This window comes from Ictalurus punctatus, chromosome 8 (assembly GCF_001660625.3).
Source record: "Ictalurus punctatus breed USDA103 chromosome 8, Coco_2.0, whole genome shotgun sequence".
Lineage (NCBI taxonomy): Eukaryota > Metazoa > Chordata > Actinopteri > Siluriformes > Ictaluridae > Ictalurus > Ictalurus punctatus.
The window spans coordinates 22,561,694-22,580,646 of record NC_030423.2 but is presented as its reverse complement, the minus strand read 5'-3'; the positions used below and the strand labels follow the sequence as shown (position 1 = coordinate 22,580,646).

The window sequence follows — 18,953 nt, the reverse complement described above, 5'->3', positions numbered from 1 at the left end:
GCTCCAGAGTAATACAGTATATGTATTCTCATCATGACTGGGGAGAAGAGCTCCAATGGCCAAGGTGTTACTTGCAATTATATAGTTTACTGCACAGGGCCAGTGTTTTGTGATTGGTTACATGTAAACAAAGAACCTCATATATACTGGTTAAGTAAACATAAGATATAAAATATGTGGTGAAAATCTAAGTTAAACCTTGGGCTGGTAAACACTTCATCTCAATATTGGGTCACAAGCCTCTACTAATCATCATAGATAACAGGACATGACCAAGTACGTGACCCTATCTTCTCATTCTGCACGTTGTGCTAGTAGGAGAGCTAAATCACTACTTTATGCTGCTCTAGTGAGATGTTTCCATAAATTTGTGTCTTTAAACATAACTACTCACTAAACATAAAAGCATTCTTTTGCAAAAGTCTATAGGAACTATATTTCTCTAGCTATTGAATCTGCACGTCCTCTGGATATCTACGAATAAATGACTAATAACCTGACATGAAATCTGATCGTCCAGGGCTACTGATTAGTCCATCCATTCACATCCATGTTTTTAGCTCCTGAAGAAAGAATAAAAGAGCTGTAGATAAAAGTACACACACAGTACAAAATGTCCTGAAGAAAGATCATATTTTTCAGGAAGGTTCTACAGTCACTGGTCACAATAAGAAATGACACAGCAGTCTGAACTTCTGTAGAAAAAATGCCAGCCATAAATATAGAGTGGGGATTTTTGAACATGTCTGTTCATTGAAAAGCTCAACTGAGCAGTTTCACATGCAGTATACAAACCACAACAGGAGAAGGAAGTGATAGAGGTGAGGCTGTGAATACGGACAAGAATACCTAGAAGGTTAACTACAGAGAACTGCATAATTTTTGGAACACTTCATGAAAATACCCAAGATTATAATAAATACTTTCTTTTTAAATGAAAGTTTTATTAAGATGCAATATATGTATCTATACATGTGATACACAATGTATGATGTACGCATGAGTGTGTGTGTGTGTATATATATATATATATATATATATATATATATATATATATATATATATATATATATATATATATATATATATATTGCATTTTAATGAAGTATAAAATAATATTACAAATTATTGGCAATTGTTATATAACAGACATCGGTTGGTTGCATAAGTAATCACCCCCACAGGGTTTGGCTGGAATTACAGCTGCATCTAAATCCTGATGTTTTTGTCCATTCTTCTTTGCAAATTTGTTGAAGAGATTGCATGGTGTCATGATATGGAGGCACAGACAGAAACAAATGCAGATATGGCAGTTTAATAAAACAACAACAAGTCCAAAGGATAAGGCAGAAGACCATAATCATCAACAGGCAGAGGTCAGGCGATCAGGCAAACAGCACAAACAGGGCACGGCAAAGAGACAAAGTCGCAAACGTAAGCAAAGTAAAAAAAACTGAATAAATAGACATGATATAAGGCTTTGTTAAGGACAGAGACAAGGCAACTGAGCGTATACTTCACAAAGACTTAGTGTTTGAACAGTCTCTTTTATGTGTCGTGTGATTGTGAGTGTAAATGGGAACAGGTGTCTCTGATTAGAACTCCGGAGAAGGGTGTGAGTGTGTGTGTGTGGGAAGTGTAGCCATGTTTGTAGTTGGTGGTGCATTCTGGGAAATGGAGTCACTGGTTTGCTGTGATATGACTGATGGAGACTGTTGGCGAACAATAAATTCCAGGTTTTTGGCACAGATTCCCAATTAGATTGAGGGCTGGGTTTTGACTGGGCTTAGAGTTATTGTCCTGTTGGAAAGTCAAGCTCAGGCCCAGTCCCTTCCAGACTGGAACAGGTTTTCTTTGGATACAGGATTGCCCTGTGTTTGGCTTCCATCCATCTTGCCCTACTCACGACACAATGCTGCCACCAGCATGCTTCACAGTGGAGATGGGTTTCCGCCAAATGTAGCACTTTATGCCAAGCTCAGAAAAGCTCAGTCTTAACCTTTTCCACATGTTTGATGAGGCTCCAACATGCTTTTTGGCAAATGATATGGAGTTTTCACTTCTCTCCAGTCTTCCATTATATCTGGGCTTCTTCAGAGTTACCATAATTACACATTATTCCCAGAGCTGACCAGAAGAGAATGAGCCTTGTTTACCATTACAGGAAGAGATTAGGGGACTAGGCCTCACTTAATATTATTGTATAACATTTACAATAATACAATTGTAATAATAATAATAATAATAATAATAATAATAATAATAATAATAATAATAATAATAAAAACTATACAGAATCCTTGTATATTAAAGCTTCAAATATAATCAACATTCACAGAGCATTTATGGAATGAGCTAAAATCAAATAAAGCAGCCTGCAAGAATTTTATTTAGGACATTATTACTATAGTTTCAGCTTAATGACATATATTAATTTAACCATTTAGGCTACAGATTTCAACATATTTGTGTCTTTCTCATAGCTTTGAGACTGAAAAAAGTAACATACACATATGAGTAGATCCTACTTCCTCGTGGGTCAAGGGTCACATGAAGACAGTGGAGCTTTTAAAAAGGCCCACGTCAAAATCAAAACCCTGAAGATCATTCAGCATTTCAACACAAAAACCTGGTTATGATGTTAAAATAGAGAACATATCAAAAATATGGCCAAAATTGTGCAAATACTATTTAAATGTCTTTCTTTATTGTTAATTTTTTTTCGTTCTTTTTTCCAAAGAAGCTGTTTGTAATCGTATTTTAATCATGTGGTCAGCAGGATACAGGATGATGACTAATAGCTCTGAGCCTCAGTGTGACAGCGCCACCTGGTGTTTGACATGCTGCAAGTCTTACAATATAATAAGCCACTGGAGGAAAAGTGAAGAGACAGAATGGATGCATAAAATTCAATTCAAAACACCAACAACTATGGTTAGATGATGCATGAATGTATTTTTATGTCCTTTTATATGCTTAATTAAAAGTTTTTATAAAGTTTTAATGAAACATCTTAAGAATTATGGGAAATTATGGGAAATTATGGGAAATTTAGAACGTTGCAAATACTCATCATTTTACAGACTGATGCTGATATATATATATATATATATATGTGTGTGTGTCGATAGTCAACACCTTGAGGATTTCAAAAATGCTTTCAATGTTGGGGTACAAGATATGTAACAATATGTCTGAACACCTTGAGGATTTCAAAAATGCATTAAATGTTGGGGTACAAGATATTTAACAATATGTCTGAATTCACCCTTATTAAGTGATAGATAGATAGATAGATATCTTATTATTTGTGCTCTTCCTAATCTGAGATGTTTCTACTTCCACCTGCATGAGATTAAAAACTGCCTGCATGACAGTAACGGTATGTTACTTATTTATTTATTTAGTTTCTTAATATTTTATTGATTTGACCAGACAGGTTACAGATTTCTATATACTTTATCAGTTTTGCTCATTGCTTCCCCTGTGTTTAATCCAGTATATTTGTGCCTTTCTTACAGCTTTGAGACCAAGGCCAAAAAGAAGCTCTGTGTGGATCCTACAGCGACATGGATCAGCCATCACGTGAAAGCAGTGGATCTTAAAAACAACACAAAATCAAAACCGTGAAGATCAACACCCAATTACATTTCAACACAGACAACTGTTTCATATGTTAAAATGGAGAACTTAATATCAAGTCAGTGTTGTGTAATTACTGATTAATTTTTTAAAAAATTCAAATTCGTTATTTGTTATTATTTACTCATACAGTCAGCATGCATTCCTGTGACTTATTCTCAGCTCTGATGGTCAATGTGACAGCGCCACCTAGTGGTCGTGTTTTTCCATGAACAGAGCAGTAAAACTATACGAAGTGAACATAGCAGGGCTTCTCACACTTTTATATATATGTATCCATTTAACTGTATAAATCCCAACAACCTCCTCAGCACATTTATTTATATTTTGAACATAATCCAACTATGTAAATATTATCTTCATTATTTATCTTCATTCTCTCATGTGTACAATATTTTTGGCTATTTATTGCAGTCACGGAGTCTTTATTATTATTATTATTATTATTATTATTATTATTATTATTATTATTATTATTATTATTATTTCTGTTTTTTTTTCACCCACTAAACACAAGTGATGTTAATTATATTATTTTTTAATCAGTTTGTTTTTGAGGTATTGCGGTTTGGATGTAATCCGTTCAATTCAAGTGACGAGTCAAACTCAATAATAAATGTAATAAGTTTGATAATAGTGTTTGATTGTGGTTTGTATTCACAACTGTACCATTTAAAAAAATATATATATATATATATATTTATTTTTTTTTACTTTTTTTTTTTTTTTTTTTACATGAGATCCACAATCATACAGTACATATAAAGAAGGAAGCAAATCCTGCTTTATTGCTTTATCCTATTACAATGCAATAACTAGAAAGAAAATAATACCATACCGTTTTGGTTTTGATATAAAAATCATGGGTTTGTACAATTTACACTATGCAATAGAGTCGTTACTTTATAATTGTATTATTGCAACTGCTATATAATTGTAATTATCCTTCTAGACAAATTATCCCTCATGGTCTCAACATTCATTGTTGTGCTGATGATATTCAGTTATACTGTATGTCAGTGTAAATTCCTCCACACTTCCCAATGATAATTCATCATGAATTTCCAACTTTTTTATACTGAAAGGAGATGAAACAGAAGTTTTGCTAGTAGACCCCAAATCCCAAATAACCAGAATGTCTGATTTCTCTGTTGACACTGATGGTGTGTATGTGTTGAATCTGTGCAGGTTATTTGGAATTTTGGTGTTCTCCTCGACTCTACACTTTAACTTGAACCTCACTGCCACAGGCAAGTCCAAGACAAGTCCAGGACCAGGACTAATCGAGATTGAGTCTGGGTTAAAGGGGTTAAGGCCAAGGCAAGTCCAAATAAAAGCAAGTCTGAAGACCATCAAATCCTTTTCGAGGCAAGACTTTACGTCAGCTAGTTGTGCATTCATGCACTGCGTCAATGATTAGACTGTTTTTAGAAGCAGGAATTATTTCTTGTCAGACTTTATGCACACGCAAAGAAAAGACAGCATGAACGTTATTTTTTACAATCCAACAGTGGATACCAAAAACATATTTAGTGAGAACAAAGCCCGAGAACAAGACAAGTCCAAGTACAAGTGACAGTATGGCTGAGACAAGTCCAAGTCAGTACAGAAAATGTCTCGAGACCGAAATCGAATCCTACAGCCCTCGCTCTCATACTGATTACTGTAATGCTCACTTTATTGGTCTACAATTTAAAACTCTAACAACCTTCAAAACTCAGCTGCTAGAGTACCAACACACACTTCTTTTATATAACAGCACCATGTCATTTTTAATCAGAAGGTGTGCATTAATTTTCTATAACAGTAGCTCTTATAGTAGATCCAGCTCTAATCTAAATCACAGGTTTGTATAAAAGCTCTCGTTCTAATACGTTACTGTTTCTATAGCAACAGCTCGTTCACAGGGACTTGCATGGTGGACATTGCATAATAATATAAGGCTGGATTAATGAAACTGTTGTTTAACAAAGACAAATATATGATTGTTAATGTGGTAAAATTTTTTGATAGGAGATGTATTCTGCAACATTTATGGATTTGACTTTGTAACAGTCAAAAACTTTCCTGACATGGGAAAGTCCTGAAAATAAAGGAGTTTCCAGTTTCTCAGTAACATGACAAGCAGTATTTTTTGTCTTAGTAAGGCTTGCAAAGAAATGTTTTAGTAGTTTGTCTAGCCTGGTGTTGGGGGAAAAAAAACTTGTGTAAACTTGGCTACTTTGCTGCTTGATATGTGAGGTCGAATGATTTATTTTTTTAGATTTGATCCTTTTTCTCATGAAGAACATGAATAAATATCAGAAAGTCAAACATTTGTCTCTGTTTTATTTGCCGTATTATGCATGAACGCCCTTTCATGGCAACGGTATTCCCTAATAGCAGGGAAAGGGCCTCTTTCAGTAGGATAATGCTTCCTGCCACACTGCAAAAATTGTTCAAGGTGTTGACTTGGCCTGCAGATTCCTCAGATCTCAATCCAATCAAGCATTTGTGGGATGTGCTGGACAAACGAGTCCGATCCATGGATCCAAAGATCTGCTGTTGAGGTCTTGGTGACAGATACCACAGCACACCTTCAGAGGACTTGTGGAGTCCATGCCTTGACGGGTCACAGTTGTTTTGGTGGCACAATGTAGATATATAAAACCAATGACAACTAAGGGAATGTTTGCATCTCTTCATTTTATTTTTTTTAAACATTTTAGTTTCCACATATCATATGTTAATAGATATAATAAACATAGAGCATGAACGTTTCATTTATCAGTGCTTACACAAATAAGGTCACAATTTGAATAAAATAAATGACAATAAAAGGTCAAAAATAGAATACACTCCCCCAAAAAAGTAAAGAAAAAATTGTAACATTCATTGAGAGAACATTCAGTGCGTAATAGGTAGCTTTTATGTGGTGAATTGTTAGTGGCATTTCAGAGATTTGTACATCATTAGAGTTTGTGCAAATCTGCTCGAAACCCATCATAGAATTTGATCATGATGATAACGATGACAATCAACAGGGTCAACAGGATTATATGGATCCCTGGTTTCCTGACTTGATGTCCAAAACCTTGATGAGCTCCTTCACCCAGGCGTCAGTGGGTTTGGCACACACATCCTTTCCCTTCCTGGTTCTGAACCTGTAGTGAAAAAAAGAAGCGATTAAATATCGATGAAAATGACGATTATATGCCAAACTCTTTCATATCATCAAAGAATTGTGTGGCTCTCTGTGTGAGTAAAGTGATGATTCTGGGTAGTAATGAACCAGTTAAAAACACAATAACATGATAACACAAGACATACTTAATTGGGGATTTATACATTTATCAACTTCACATAACACAAAACTAGAGGTGTGCTGATGGATCATAAAAGGGAAATCTAATAGAGCGCCACTGTCATAAGTAAGTAAAAAGCACTGTGCGTTGTGCTGTTATTTGAAAATATAAAATACAGGGTGGCGTAAGGAATCGGAGTTACTGTTACAACAGCATGTCCCGAAGTGTTTATTTCTCTTATACCACAGCAATTAACCAGTGTTTACCATGTTTTATTTATTAATGAAAGACAAAATCACAAATTTAATATTAATAATTAAGTTCATATGTTTAAACTAACATCACACACACACACACACACACACACACACACACACACACACACACACACACACACACACATAAATGCCTGACGGCAGTATAAACAGCAGGTGGAGTCTGAGTTCTGAGTCTGAGTTAACTCTATGAGGTTATTTTTGTCCTTTTTACACTTTCAGCATCCTGTTTCTATCTGAATCTGCACATGACAGAACATTCCTTCACACAGTAAAAAAAAAAACAAAAAATTACCCTGTCATTTTATTATCCCTTAATTCAACTTTCTGTTACTGTTTCTCTTTCTGTCTCCTCTCTGTCTCTGTCTGTCTGCCTCTATCTCTCTCTGCATGTCAATCCATCTCTCATTCTGTCTATTTCTCTGTCTCTCTTTCTCTTTGTCTGTCTCTCTCTTTCTTTTTCTATCAGTCTCTGTCTCTCTCTCTCTCTCACTCCATCTGGGTCTTTCATTGTCTGTCTCTCAATAATAACAAATAATCACACACTTACAGTACGGCCTGTTTTGTGCACTGCGGGCTGGTCTGGCTGTAGCTGGTCACCATGATGGCCTTCAGTGGACGTGGGTGGAAGGAGTAGCAGCAGACGTTTTTGGTGCCCGTGAAACGCATCCCTGTGAAATGCCACACACATCAGTTGAGCTCTATGCACAATTCTACACAAAGTCAATTATATCCATTGTACTGATTGTTGATGTGTCAGGCCTACATAACACACAGACTCATACTTAAGTACAGACACCAGTTCCTATCAGCTTTATAATTTTCCCCATTCTTCTTGATATTTAATTTATATTTACATTCTTTCACACTGCAATCCATTTTAATCTGAAACAGCTTCATATGCTCGAATGTGTGGTGTATAATAATGCCAAAGCCCAACATATTTATCAGAGTTACTGTAACCACATCACAGCTGATTATTTTTCTAAAACTGCTCATCCCAAAGTTACAGCGTTACCTCTGACTGTTACAGAGCACTGACGCTGGAGAGTCCTTCCATAAATGTTAAATAAAGATCTCCTTACAGAAAAATTCACCATATCATATAATCGATTACACATTGTTTTTTTTTTTTTAATGTGTGATCAGAAAATCAATCACCACCTTCCAACTAATCAGAATCCCAAATTCAATATCGCTGTGGTATGTAGCTGTTTTAAGTTAGTATAAATATTCAAAAATATTTTAAAATGTTCAACTAATGCAGCAAATATCAACAAAAATGAGTAATAATATTAAAAAAGCCACCCAACATCTTTAATGTATAAATAGTCAAATAGTTCACCTTCAGTGAATGTGACTGCACTCAGCAGCACCACCACGGCGGACAGGAGGATCAAACGGCAGGCCGACATCTTGCTTCCTTGTTCGAGATCTTTGGCTGAATCTAACCCAAAGGACTGATGGACAGATTAAAGAAGATGAGTACTTGAGGAGATCTCACTGTCTTATGCTCCATTAGAGAGTCAGCTTGTCGTTTTTATACACATTGGACCGTCATGGGGAAGCCCCAGTTTGGAGGAAGGAAGTAGTGCGGGGACTTTGGTTTGCCGACGCTTTGGAAAATGTCCAGACGTAATTGACATTCAGTGTAAACCAATGGACACACTAACAATGTTTGAGAGCAGATTCTCACTTCTCTCTTTCTCCAGCGTGAACATGCTGTGGTTCTCAAAAAAAAAAAAAACGTGAGCGGAGGATTGGGAAAGTCATTTGGCATGTTACTCTAAAACAACAAGTCTTTAATATTATTTTGTGATTATTATTATTTTGGTTTTCAACAAATACATTCAATTAACTACCACTGCTAGAGAACAGAGCAGATCTACAGGGGTAGCAGTGGTGGCAGGGGTGGCAGGTATTATTCATACAGTAGAATGAGATCAACAGTCTGTTGAAATGTACACACCTCTGCATGTCAGCTTTGGTGTTGCATTTGAGCTGCAGAGCTGTCGTAGGAGGTGAGAAATTATTTAGGTTCAATCGGAAAAAACAACAACAGCAACAATAGCAAGTCATAATATCATGACAATAAGGCACGTGTGTGTGTGTGTGTGTGCGTGTTACTTCGGTACAGTATCTATCATAATGTCAACCTTATTGTCAGGATCCAGTGTTCTCTCAGCCTCATGATCACAGGGCCCAATTTTCCTAATTTTCTCAGTGTCATTGAATTTTTTAATTGAAACAACCCATTCCCTGCTCTCAGGACTCTATGTTTCTAGGGTCCTATGTAATTTATATGTTTTCTCGTTATATTTTCAGAAAACAGTCCTATTTCCTGCAACCAATATTTCTTGGGTTCTATCTTTCTAGTGATGTATATTTCTAGGGCTCTATATTTCTAGGGTCCTATACTTCCAGGGTTGTACAGTTGAAGTCATAAGTTTACATACTCCTCACAGAATCTGAAAAATGTTATTAATGAAAAAAAGAGGGATCTTAAAAAATTTATTTCGTTTTTTACGTAGTTCTGCCCTGTATAAGCTATTTCACGTAACAGATGTTGACATATAGTCCACAATATACAATGATAACTGAATTTACACAAATGAACCAGTTCAAAAGTTTACATATGTTTGATTCTTAATACTGTGTGTTGCTAACTGGATGATCAATGACTTTTTTTATGTTTTGTGATAGTTGTTAGTTTTATGAGTCCCTTGTTTGTCCTGAGCAGTCATACTGCCCACTGTTTTTCAGAAAAATCCTCCAGGTCCTGTACATTCTTTGCTTTTCCAGCACATTCCACATAATTGACCCCTTTCCAACAGCGACTATATTATGTTGTGATCCATCTTTTCACAACTGAGGGACTCGTAAACGACTATTACAAAGCGTGCAAACATTCAAGAAGGCAACACGATGCATAAAACGCCAGGGGGGTGTACACTTTTGAACAGGATCATTGATGTAAACGGTTAATATTTTGTCTTCTGGGAAACAGGAAAATATTGTACGTAGCTTCTCAAGTTCAGTAATAAATGATGATATGTAACTGGGTTCCTAATTTTCAGGGACCTTCCAGGGTCCTGTGTTTCTGGAAATCTGGAAAATCATTTGTAAAGGTGTGCCTTTTAAATTAGTCTAAAAAAACATTTTTTGGTTGCCCTGTGATGGATTGGCACCCTGTCCAGGGAGTACACCACCTTGTGCCCGATGCTTCCTGGGATAGGCTCCAGGTTTCCCCATGACCCTGAAGAAAGGATAAGCAGTATAGAAGATGGATGGATGGATGGAAACATTTTTTGGTGACACTATGTCCATAATCATGATCTAAGGAAGTCCCTTTCACAAGGTTCTCTCATTTTGAGAGAACACAGTGGCCTGGGTATGTTCCCCCAAGGATGACAATACAATACAGTACAATATGCGGACCTGCTCTTGTTCTTCTATTAGTGCTAACCTGTTTTAGCTCATTAGAACAGAAATAATGAACAATACATAATGTTACTGTTCAGTGTAAACCCAGGCCCTGTAGTTCCACTGAAGGGAAATCTCAATAGAACAACATACAAAGGCATTCTAGGAAATTCTGTGCCTCTACCTTTGTTGCATGACTTTGGGGAAGAACCGCATATGGGTGTGAATGTCATGGATACCACATACTGTATATTATATTTTAAAAATCTTCCACACTACCTACTTATCATAGGCATAATAATCTATGTGTTAGTGGTCCTACATGATGCACAAACGAAACTTTAAGAAACTTGTGATCTGACTGGGGGCAACCTTTGAAAAAATCTTAAGCTTAATTCAGAAAACATTAAGACAAACACTGATGAGAAACAAGTTTAGATGATTCTGACTTTCTCCAGCTCCAGTCTACTGCATGTACAGAGTCGAGGAATAACGTCCGTTAGAGTCAAAAGCACATTATTAGCATCTCATCAGATCACCACCTGCTGTTGTCACAGTCATTCAATCACTCACTGATTTCACTGATTTAATCATAATGTGTTCCATGACTTTCATTTTGTTTCATGATTGAAAAGGTATTCTACTTTTTTACTTCTTCTTCTTTTTTATTATTATTATTATTATTATTATTATTATTATTATTATTATTATTGGTGGGTGTCGTATTATGCAAGAAAATTGTAAATTGAATTATACATAAGGTTAAAATTCAACTTTCTAACAAAAAGAAATCTGCTTATTTTTGTATGAGGACACCTGATCATCACATTCATATGCGGTTCTTCCCCAAACTATTAAGACAAAGTCAGAAGCACACAATTGTCTAGAAAATCTTTGTATGCTGTACCGTTACAATTTCCCTTTACTAAACTAAGAGGCCCAAACCTAACCTAAGAGACTAACTCCATATGATTGACCATGGTTTTGGAATGTGATGTTCAATAAGCACATCTGTTTGCGATGGTCGGGTGTCCACATACTTTTGGCCATATAATTCTTTTATTACAAAAAAATGTCTGCAGTTGTTTTATTGTATGTACTTAGCATTGCACTATACACTATACAGTATAAGGTCTATGATATGTGATGATATGTGATGTGTAAGGGGTGTATTATTCATTATCATCCATCCATCCATCCATCTTCTACCACTTACTCCTTCTTCAGGGTCGCGGGGGAACCTGGAGCCTATCCCAGGGAGCATCGGGCACAAGGCGGGGTAATGATTCATTATCAATGTGAAGATTTTGTTTTTGTCTCTTTTTTTCTACTGAAGAGGTGTGATCATGTGCAGTGTGATCTTTTGCTCTAAGAAACACCCCATCAGTTTCAGATCCTGTTTCGAGAACTCAAACAGAGGCTGATGGTGACGTGTAGAATAACACAGGGGGCAGAAGATTTTTGAGGTTTTTCCCTCCCAGAGTTTCGGCTTTCTATTTCTGTGGAAGGAACCGCAACAACGACATTTGAATATTAAAATTTTTTAAAATGTCATCCTTGATCCAAAAACGACTTTCAGTAGTAAATAATATAAAAGAAAAACTGTGTGGATCATTTTTACATTTACTTATTTGGTAGATACTTTTATTTAAAGGCACAAACAAGTGAGGGAAATTCCGGGGGGAAAAAAAGCCCACAATCTGGATATTTGTTTTTAACCAGTGATAGTATTGGAAAATGGGCCTTATTCAATTGAAAGAAACGTTAACACTCACTTGCCAGTTCAATTAATTATATTGATTAGCATACATATATATTAGTATACTTATATTAATATACTTAGTATACTAAAAACTAGTCTTTTTGGAGTTTGTTTTATTATTATTTAAACACTATCAGAACTTCAGTGCTATAACCTTTACTATTTTTACTATTTTTTACTAAATTCTAGATTGTGATTGGTCAGAAGATTGGTGGTTCATTTTCTATAACAGCAGCTCTGACAGGTACTTGTATGATGAGATTTGTATAATGTGGTGAGCTTTTCTGTCAGGAGCGGTAACGTTCATGTTTTACGACATTTTCAGCTGCTAAAACGTAAGCGAGAACAGGAACCTGTTTCACGGAGATTCCACAACATGAGATATACACTACCGGTCACATGTTTGGAGACAGTTGACTGAAATGTTTCTCATGATCTTAAAAACGTTTTGATCTGAAGGTGTGTGATTGAATGTTTGAAATTGGTGTTGTAGACAAAAATATAATCGTGCTAACATATTCATTTCTTTCATTAGAAAACAATAAATCTTTTTTTTTGTTTTTTAAAGAAAAAATGACTTGGAGAGAAATATTCAGAAAAGCAGCCAATAAGAGTTCAGCGTAGGTGGGAACTCCTTTAATACTGTTTAAAAAGCATCTCAAGGAAATTCCTCAAGAAATCAGTTGAGAAAATGCCAAGAATATGTTTCTGAAAATTCTAGCCAAAAAAAAAAGGGGGTCTATTTGTGTTATTACAGAGAGTTTATGACTGTATTATTATTATAAAATGTGGAAACTAAAAATAAAAATAAACAATGAGTGTGTCTAATCTTTTGACCGGTAGTGTAACTCTAAAGAGATAAAAAGTATAACGTGTCATTCTTTATTCAGTAATATACTGCAATATTGGGAAATTGCTGTGGTATAAGAGAGGGAAAAAACATCATTGTAAATAGCTTCGTCACTGCCTCTTCACTGTAAAAAGCTTCGTCACTGCCTCGTCACTGTAAAAAGCTTCACATTTACTTAACATGACAAGATTTAATATGAGGCTGTTGCTTAAATTCAGACCAAAACTTCTGATATACTGATATACTTAGTAGTAAAATACTTCTGTATGTTTACTACTTAGTAGTAAACTGTTCCCTGTAGAACTCTACAGCAGTGCTTTTTTATGAGACAAGTGGAATTTCCAACTTAGAGACTAAGAAATTTGACTTATCCACTGAACTCTAAAAGTGTAGCTTCATTGATACAAGATTAGTCCATTACATCGTCTCATGTTGCCTGACTGGTATTACTGATTCACTGATCTCACTGATTTTATGAAAATGATGATTTATTTCTCTTCTTGGTCTCTCTGAATGCTGTGTACAGTATATACACTAATCATCCATAACATTAAAACCTCTAAAGGTGTGCTGTGGTATCTGGCACCAACACATTAACATCAGATCCTTTAAGTGCTGTAAGTTGCGAGGTGGGGCCTCCATGGATAAGAAATTGTTTTTTGGAATTTCGAGGCTGAGTCAACACGTTGAACTTTTATCATGTTCCTCAAACCATTATCCACCTGAAAGAGGCAACTGCCATTAGGGAATACCGTTGCCATGAAGGGGTGTACTTGGTCTGCAAAAATGTTTAGATAGGTGGTACGTGTCAAAGTAACATCCGCATGAATGCCTGGACCCAAAGTTTCCCAGATGAACATTACCCAGAGCATCACACTTCCTCTGCCTTCTTCCCATCGTTCATCCTGGTGCCATCTCTTCCCCAGATAAGCATCACACGCACCAGGCTGTCCACATGATGGTCCTTCCTTGGACCACTTTTAGTAGGTACTAACCACTGCATACTGGGAACCCCACAAGACCTGCAGATTTGGAGATGCTCTGACCTAGTCGTCTAGTCTTCACAATCTGGCCCTTATAAAGGGTCGCTCAGATACTTACACTTGCCCATTTTTCCTGCTTCCAACACATCAACTTCCAGAACTGACTGTTCACTTGCTGCATAATATATCCCACCCATAGACAGGTGCCACTGCAATGAGATGATCAATGTGCTGTGTATATATATAAAATAGAAAGCATTGTGTAAAACGTTCTTCTTCCTCTTCTCACTCACAGTAGATTTATAATTGCAGATTTATAGCTTTTAGTATTAAACCCAGTTCACTTACACACACTCTGTACCTTGTTGCTGATTGATAATTCAAAATGAATGTGTGTGTGTCTGTGTGTGTGTGTTAAACCCAGTAGGTAAGTAAGTAAGTAAGTAAAGCTTTATTTATATAGTACTTTTTAAAAACAATGTTTAAAAAATGCTTTACAGAAGACATACAGTAGATACAGGAAGGCTGGGGCAGCTGTGGCCCAGGTGGTAGAGCGGGTTGTCCACTAATCATAGAGTTGGTGGTTTGATTCCCAGCCCACATGACTCCACATGCCGGAGTGTCCTTGGGCAAGACACTGAACCCCAAGTTGCTCCCGATGGCAAGTGAGCGCCTTGCATGGCAGCTCTGCTACCATTGGTGTGTGAATGTATGTGTGAATGGGTTTATGAGACAGTGTAAAGTGCTTTGTAGAACTGCTAAGCTTAAAAAAGTGCTATATGTAAATGCAGAGCAAAATAAAATCAGTAGTAAGAAATAAAATTAAATAAATAAAAGACATATAGGCTAACCAAATAAAATAGAATAAATAAAAGAATACAAATCAAGTATGGAAAATTAACTGTTTTCAGGAAAGGCCCCAGTGAACAAATGCACTTTGATAAAAGTGCTAATTAAATAAAATGCACGTAGGTTGTCAGGGAGACAGTTCCCCAGTTTAGACTAAAGTCTGACTCCTCGCTTTTCAGCCAGGTTTTGGGTACAACCAACAGATTGGATGACCTAAGTGATCTAGCAGGAGTATATTTCGTGATCATATTACAAAGGTATGCAGGAGCACCACCATGAAGACATTTGAAAATGAATAACAGGATTTTAAAATCAATTCTGTAAGACACAGGTAGCCACTGAAGTGATTTAAGTGCTGGAGTGATATGATTGTTCAGACTATTACATGTCAGCATTCTTGCAGCTGCATTCTGAGCTCTTTGTAAGTGTTTAATGGCGCTCTTCAAAAAGCCAACCAAAACACTGTTGCAGTAGTCGAGTCTAGAGGTAATGTATGAGTCAAATACATGTATGAGTTTCTCACTATCTGTGGGAGAGAGAATATCACATACTTTAGAGATCTTACGAAGGTGATACTATGCTGTTTAGATCCCTAAATTCTTAACACAGGCATTTGCCATGAGAGACAAGGAGTCTAGCATAACTTTCTCTGTGCATCATTTCCTATAAGGAAGCACCTCTGTATTAACTTTATTTAGCTGCATAAAGTTCTGTGACATCCTCAAGTTTATGCTTTCTAGGCAGTTTACAAGGCTGCTAATCGACTTGTAGGTGTGTTCGTATCTGAGGTAATGTCGGTTTAACACAATTGTCTCCTTTTGGCTCCAAGCCCAGACTATGCTCCATTGTTTGAAGCTGGAGATTACAAAACTTTCCGACATGATTCTTCAGAAGGAGCCAGGTGATTTTTTTTTTTTTTTAGTGGAAACAATTGTGTGACAATACACTTAGTCATAGTAATGAAATCACAGCTTTATATAATTAACCTGTGTAAATATAAACAAATAAACAGATGAAAAACATGTGTGATCTCTGAAATGATGTTGTTTTCTGGAAGGAGATGTGTATTATTATTCAACTTTTAGGGAAGGAGCCGCCAGTGTAAGAGTTAAAGCTGTAACTTTGTATTTTCCAACATTTTTATGAGAGAAGAGTTTAGGCTTTGTGTTTTTTGTTACAAGACAAGCTGCATTTTTTTTTTTTTTGAGAGCGCGAGAGAGAAAAAGAGAGGGTGTTGAGTGAACTACTTTTTATAGCTGCTATAATGTAAGCAAGACCAGGAACTCATCTAATGGACGTTCCAAAACATTAAATGTAACTATAAACGGATAAAAAGTAAACATTGTTTTCTTTAATAAAAAACATTTTCTAATCATTGGCAAACTGCTGTGGTGTAAAAGGTATAAAACACTTTGGGACATGTTGTTATAGGAAAAGAATAAAGATGTGTGAATGTGTGTGTCATTGTGCCCTGCGGTGGATTGGCTCCCTGCCCATGGTGTCCCCCACCTTGTGCCCCGTGCCCCATGCCCCAGGATCCCCGCGACCCAGCACGACAAGCGTCAAAGAAAATGGATGGACTGATAGATGCTAATTTGAAGTAACTCTTCTTCATCACACCACTTCGTCATTGATTATTTTCTTATACCATTATGGACCTCTGAAATGATGCTTTATTTTTTAATTAATCATTACATTAAAAATAAATAAATAAATAAATAAATAAATAAATAAATAAATAAATAAATAAATATATATATATATATATATATATATATATATATATATATATATATATATATATATATATATATATATCATGTAACATGCATGCACATGTTATCTTTCCCTAATTTGCCTCTCTGATTCATACACACACACACACACAATTTCCCCCTATTCTGTGGTAAAGTCCACCAGAGCCAGGAAAGCACCTCCATGAAAAACACACACACACACAGGGACACTGGTGGAAAGATCCAAGTAGTTTCTTTAAAAAGTAGAAAAAAACAAAGAGCATTTAAAACCAGCTAATGTGAATAAAGCTTGAAACCAGCGCTGAACCACTTTCCCTGGGAAGGAAAACCAAAAAAGCAGAAGAACCTTTAATCGGATGGCATTTTATGGTTAAACCAGGAACCGCAAGACCTGCGTCTCGATTTAGAAACTGTTTTTGAACACCACTGAGGAAATGTGAGAGACATCACTACGCACTGCATGCCACACTCCCTGTTCCACTAATACCCTTTGACCCTGTGGTCCATATAAACCCATTGAATTGGTGAGCTACAATACAAGCAAGCAATATATTCATTCATTCATTCATCTTAAGTAAGGCAGAGAACACTCTTTATGAGATGGGAATATAGCCTGTCTAGGACACCATGCATACATGGGGGTGACTTAGCATACAGTAGCTAGTGCACCTACTGGTATGTTTTGGGGAGCTAGGACGAAACCAGTGATCCTGGGGAAACTCCATATGTACACAGAGAGAACACATGAAACTCCGCAGAGGCAGAAAACAGAGCTCAGGATCGAACCATGGACCCTGAAGCTGTGAAATGAAGCTGTTGTACTAGCATTTTAATACCACTACAGGGTAACACTTTAGTTAACAGGGTAACACTACAAAAATTCAAATAATCAAAATCAATATTTAGGCTTATAATAGAGATCGACTTGTAACGCGGGCCACATCATATTCAATTCTTTACTAACTGAACAGAACTAAACTCAGACAACTGAGGACTGAACAGAACCAAACAAATAAATCAACAGAGGTGGCAATAAAAACGGACTAGTCCACTTTAAACATAAACATAAGTAAACATAAGTACATAAATCAAACTTCAAAGTACAACATTAAAGACAAGGCCAGCTAAATAATTTAAATAAAGATAGAAACAAATCATTATTATGTTCCACTTGTCTTACACTGATGTGTATTTGCACTTTATGGTAAATGGTCTGCACTTATATAGTGATTTTTTAATCTTAGTGGTTCCAAAGCACTTTACACTGGTTCTCATTCACCCATTCACACACCAATGGTGGAGGAGCTGCCATGAAAGGCACTAGCTTGCCATCGGGAGCAATTTGGGGTTCACTGTCTTGCCCAAGGACACTTTGGCACTATTGTCCTGAAGAAACGACATTTCATAAACAAGCTATGTATACAAGCATATACATGTACAATGTATACAACTATATAGAGGAATAACAATAATAAGGCACTTGACTTAATATTAGATAATTGATGTAACTCACTAATTGACTGTAGCTAGCTAATTAACTGTAATCCAAAAGTTAGGTCAAGTTAGTTATGATGGTGGTACCTCCTCATTTCACATTTGTATCATCATTAGGATCATGAACTCCATTAATGCTAGCTACCAGACACTTTCAGTTACCAGTCACATTTAATTCGAAACAGACACCATTTTCTCATCATCTCTCACAGCTCACATTTCTGTTATCAGGCATGCACAGTGTTTCTCATGTGATTTTAAATGGCTGAGTCACACTGGCTGTAGGAGTTACATAAACCACTCGACTAACACATGCAGTGATCGTTGTTGTGAAGATGTTGACTCAGCAGGGTGGTGTGGGGAAAAAACAGTAATGAGACAGACTGGAATGAAAGCAAGACTTTTCAGTAGTTCTTTATTTTGGGAATATTTCAGACTAGGTGAAACCCATTCCACAATATTCAATTCAATTCAATTTTATTTGTATAGCGCTTTTAACAATGGACATTGTCGCAAAGCAGCTTTACAGAAACATATAAACACAGGATACAGATTTTAAGAGTGTGAATTTATCCCTATTATGGCGAGGAAAAACTCCCTAAGATAATATGAGGGAATAACCTTGAGAGGAAGC

The 18,953-nt window shown here is 36.3% G+C and overlaps 1 protein-coding gene across 1 annotated transcript; it reads right to left on the bottom strand.

Moving 5' to 3' along the window:
• Positions 1-6,310: 6,310 nt before the first annotated feature.
• LOC108268454 (C-C motif chemokine 3) lies at positions 6,311-8,731 on the bottom strand. Its single transcript, XM_017473444.3, has 3 exons — positions 8,547-8,731; positions 7,752-7,872; positions 6,311-6,785 (listed from the first exon to the last, which is right to left on the bottom strand). The coding sequence occupies exons 1-3, from the start codon at positions 8,614-8,616 to the stop codon at positions 6,677-6,679; spliced, it is 300 nt and encodes a 99-aa protein (XP_017328933.1). The 5' UTR covers positions 8,617-8,731; the 3' UTR covers positions 6,311-6,676.
• Positions 8,732-18,953: the final 10,222 nt, after the last annotated feature.

Excerpts from the sequence above, each read along its gene's own strand:
- LOC108268454 (XM_017473444.3), bottom strand. The coding sequence starts at position 8,616 with ATGTCGGCCTGCCGTTTGATCCTCCTGTCCGCCGTGGTGGTGCTGCTG. Across the intron at positions 7,873-8,546 it reads TGCAGTCACATTCACTGAAG|GGATGCGTTTCACGGGCACC; the intron begins GTGAACTATTTG and ends GGCATTTCACAG. Across the intron at positions 6,786-7,751 it reads TGCACAAAACAGGCCGTACT|GTTCAGAACCAGGAAGGGAA; the intron begins GTAAGTGTGTGA and ends TTTTCACTACAG.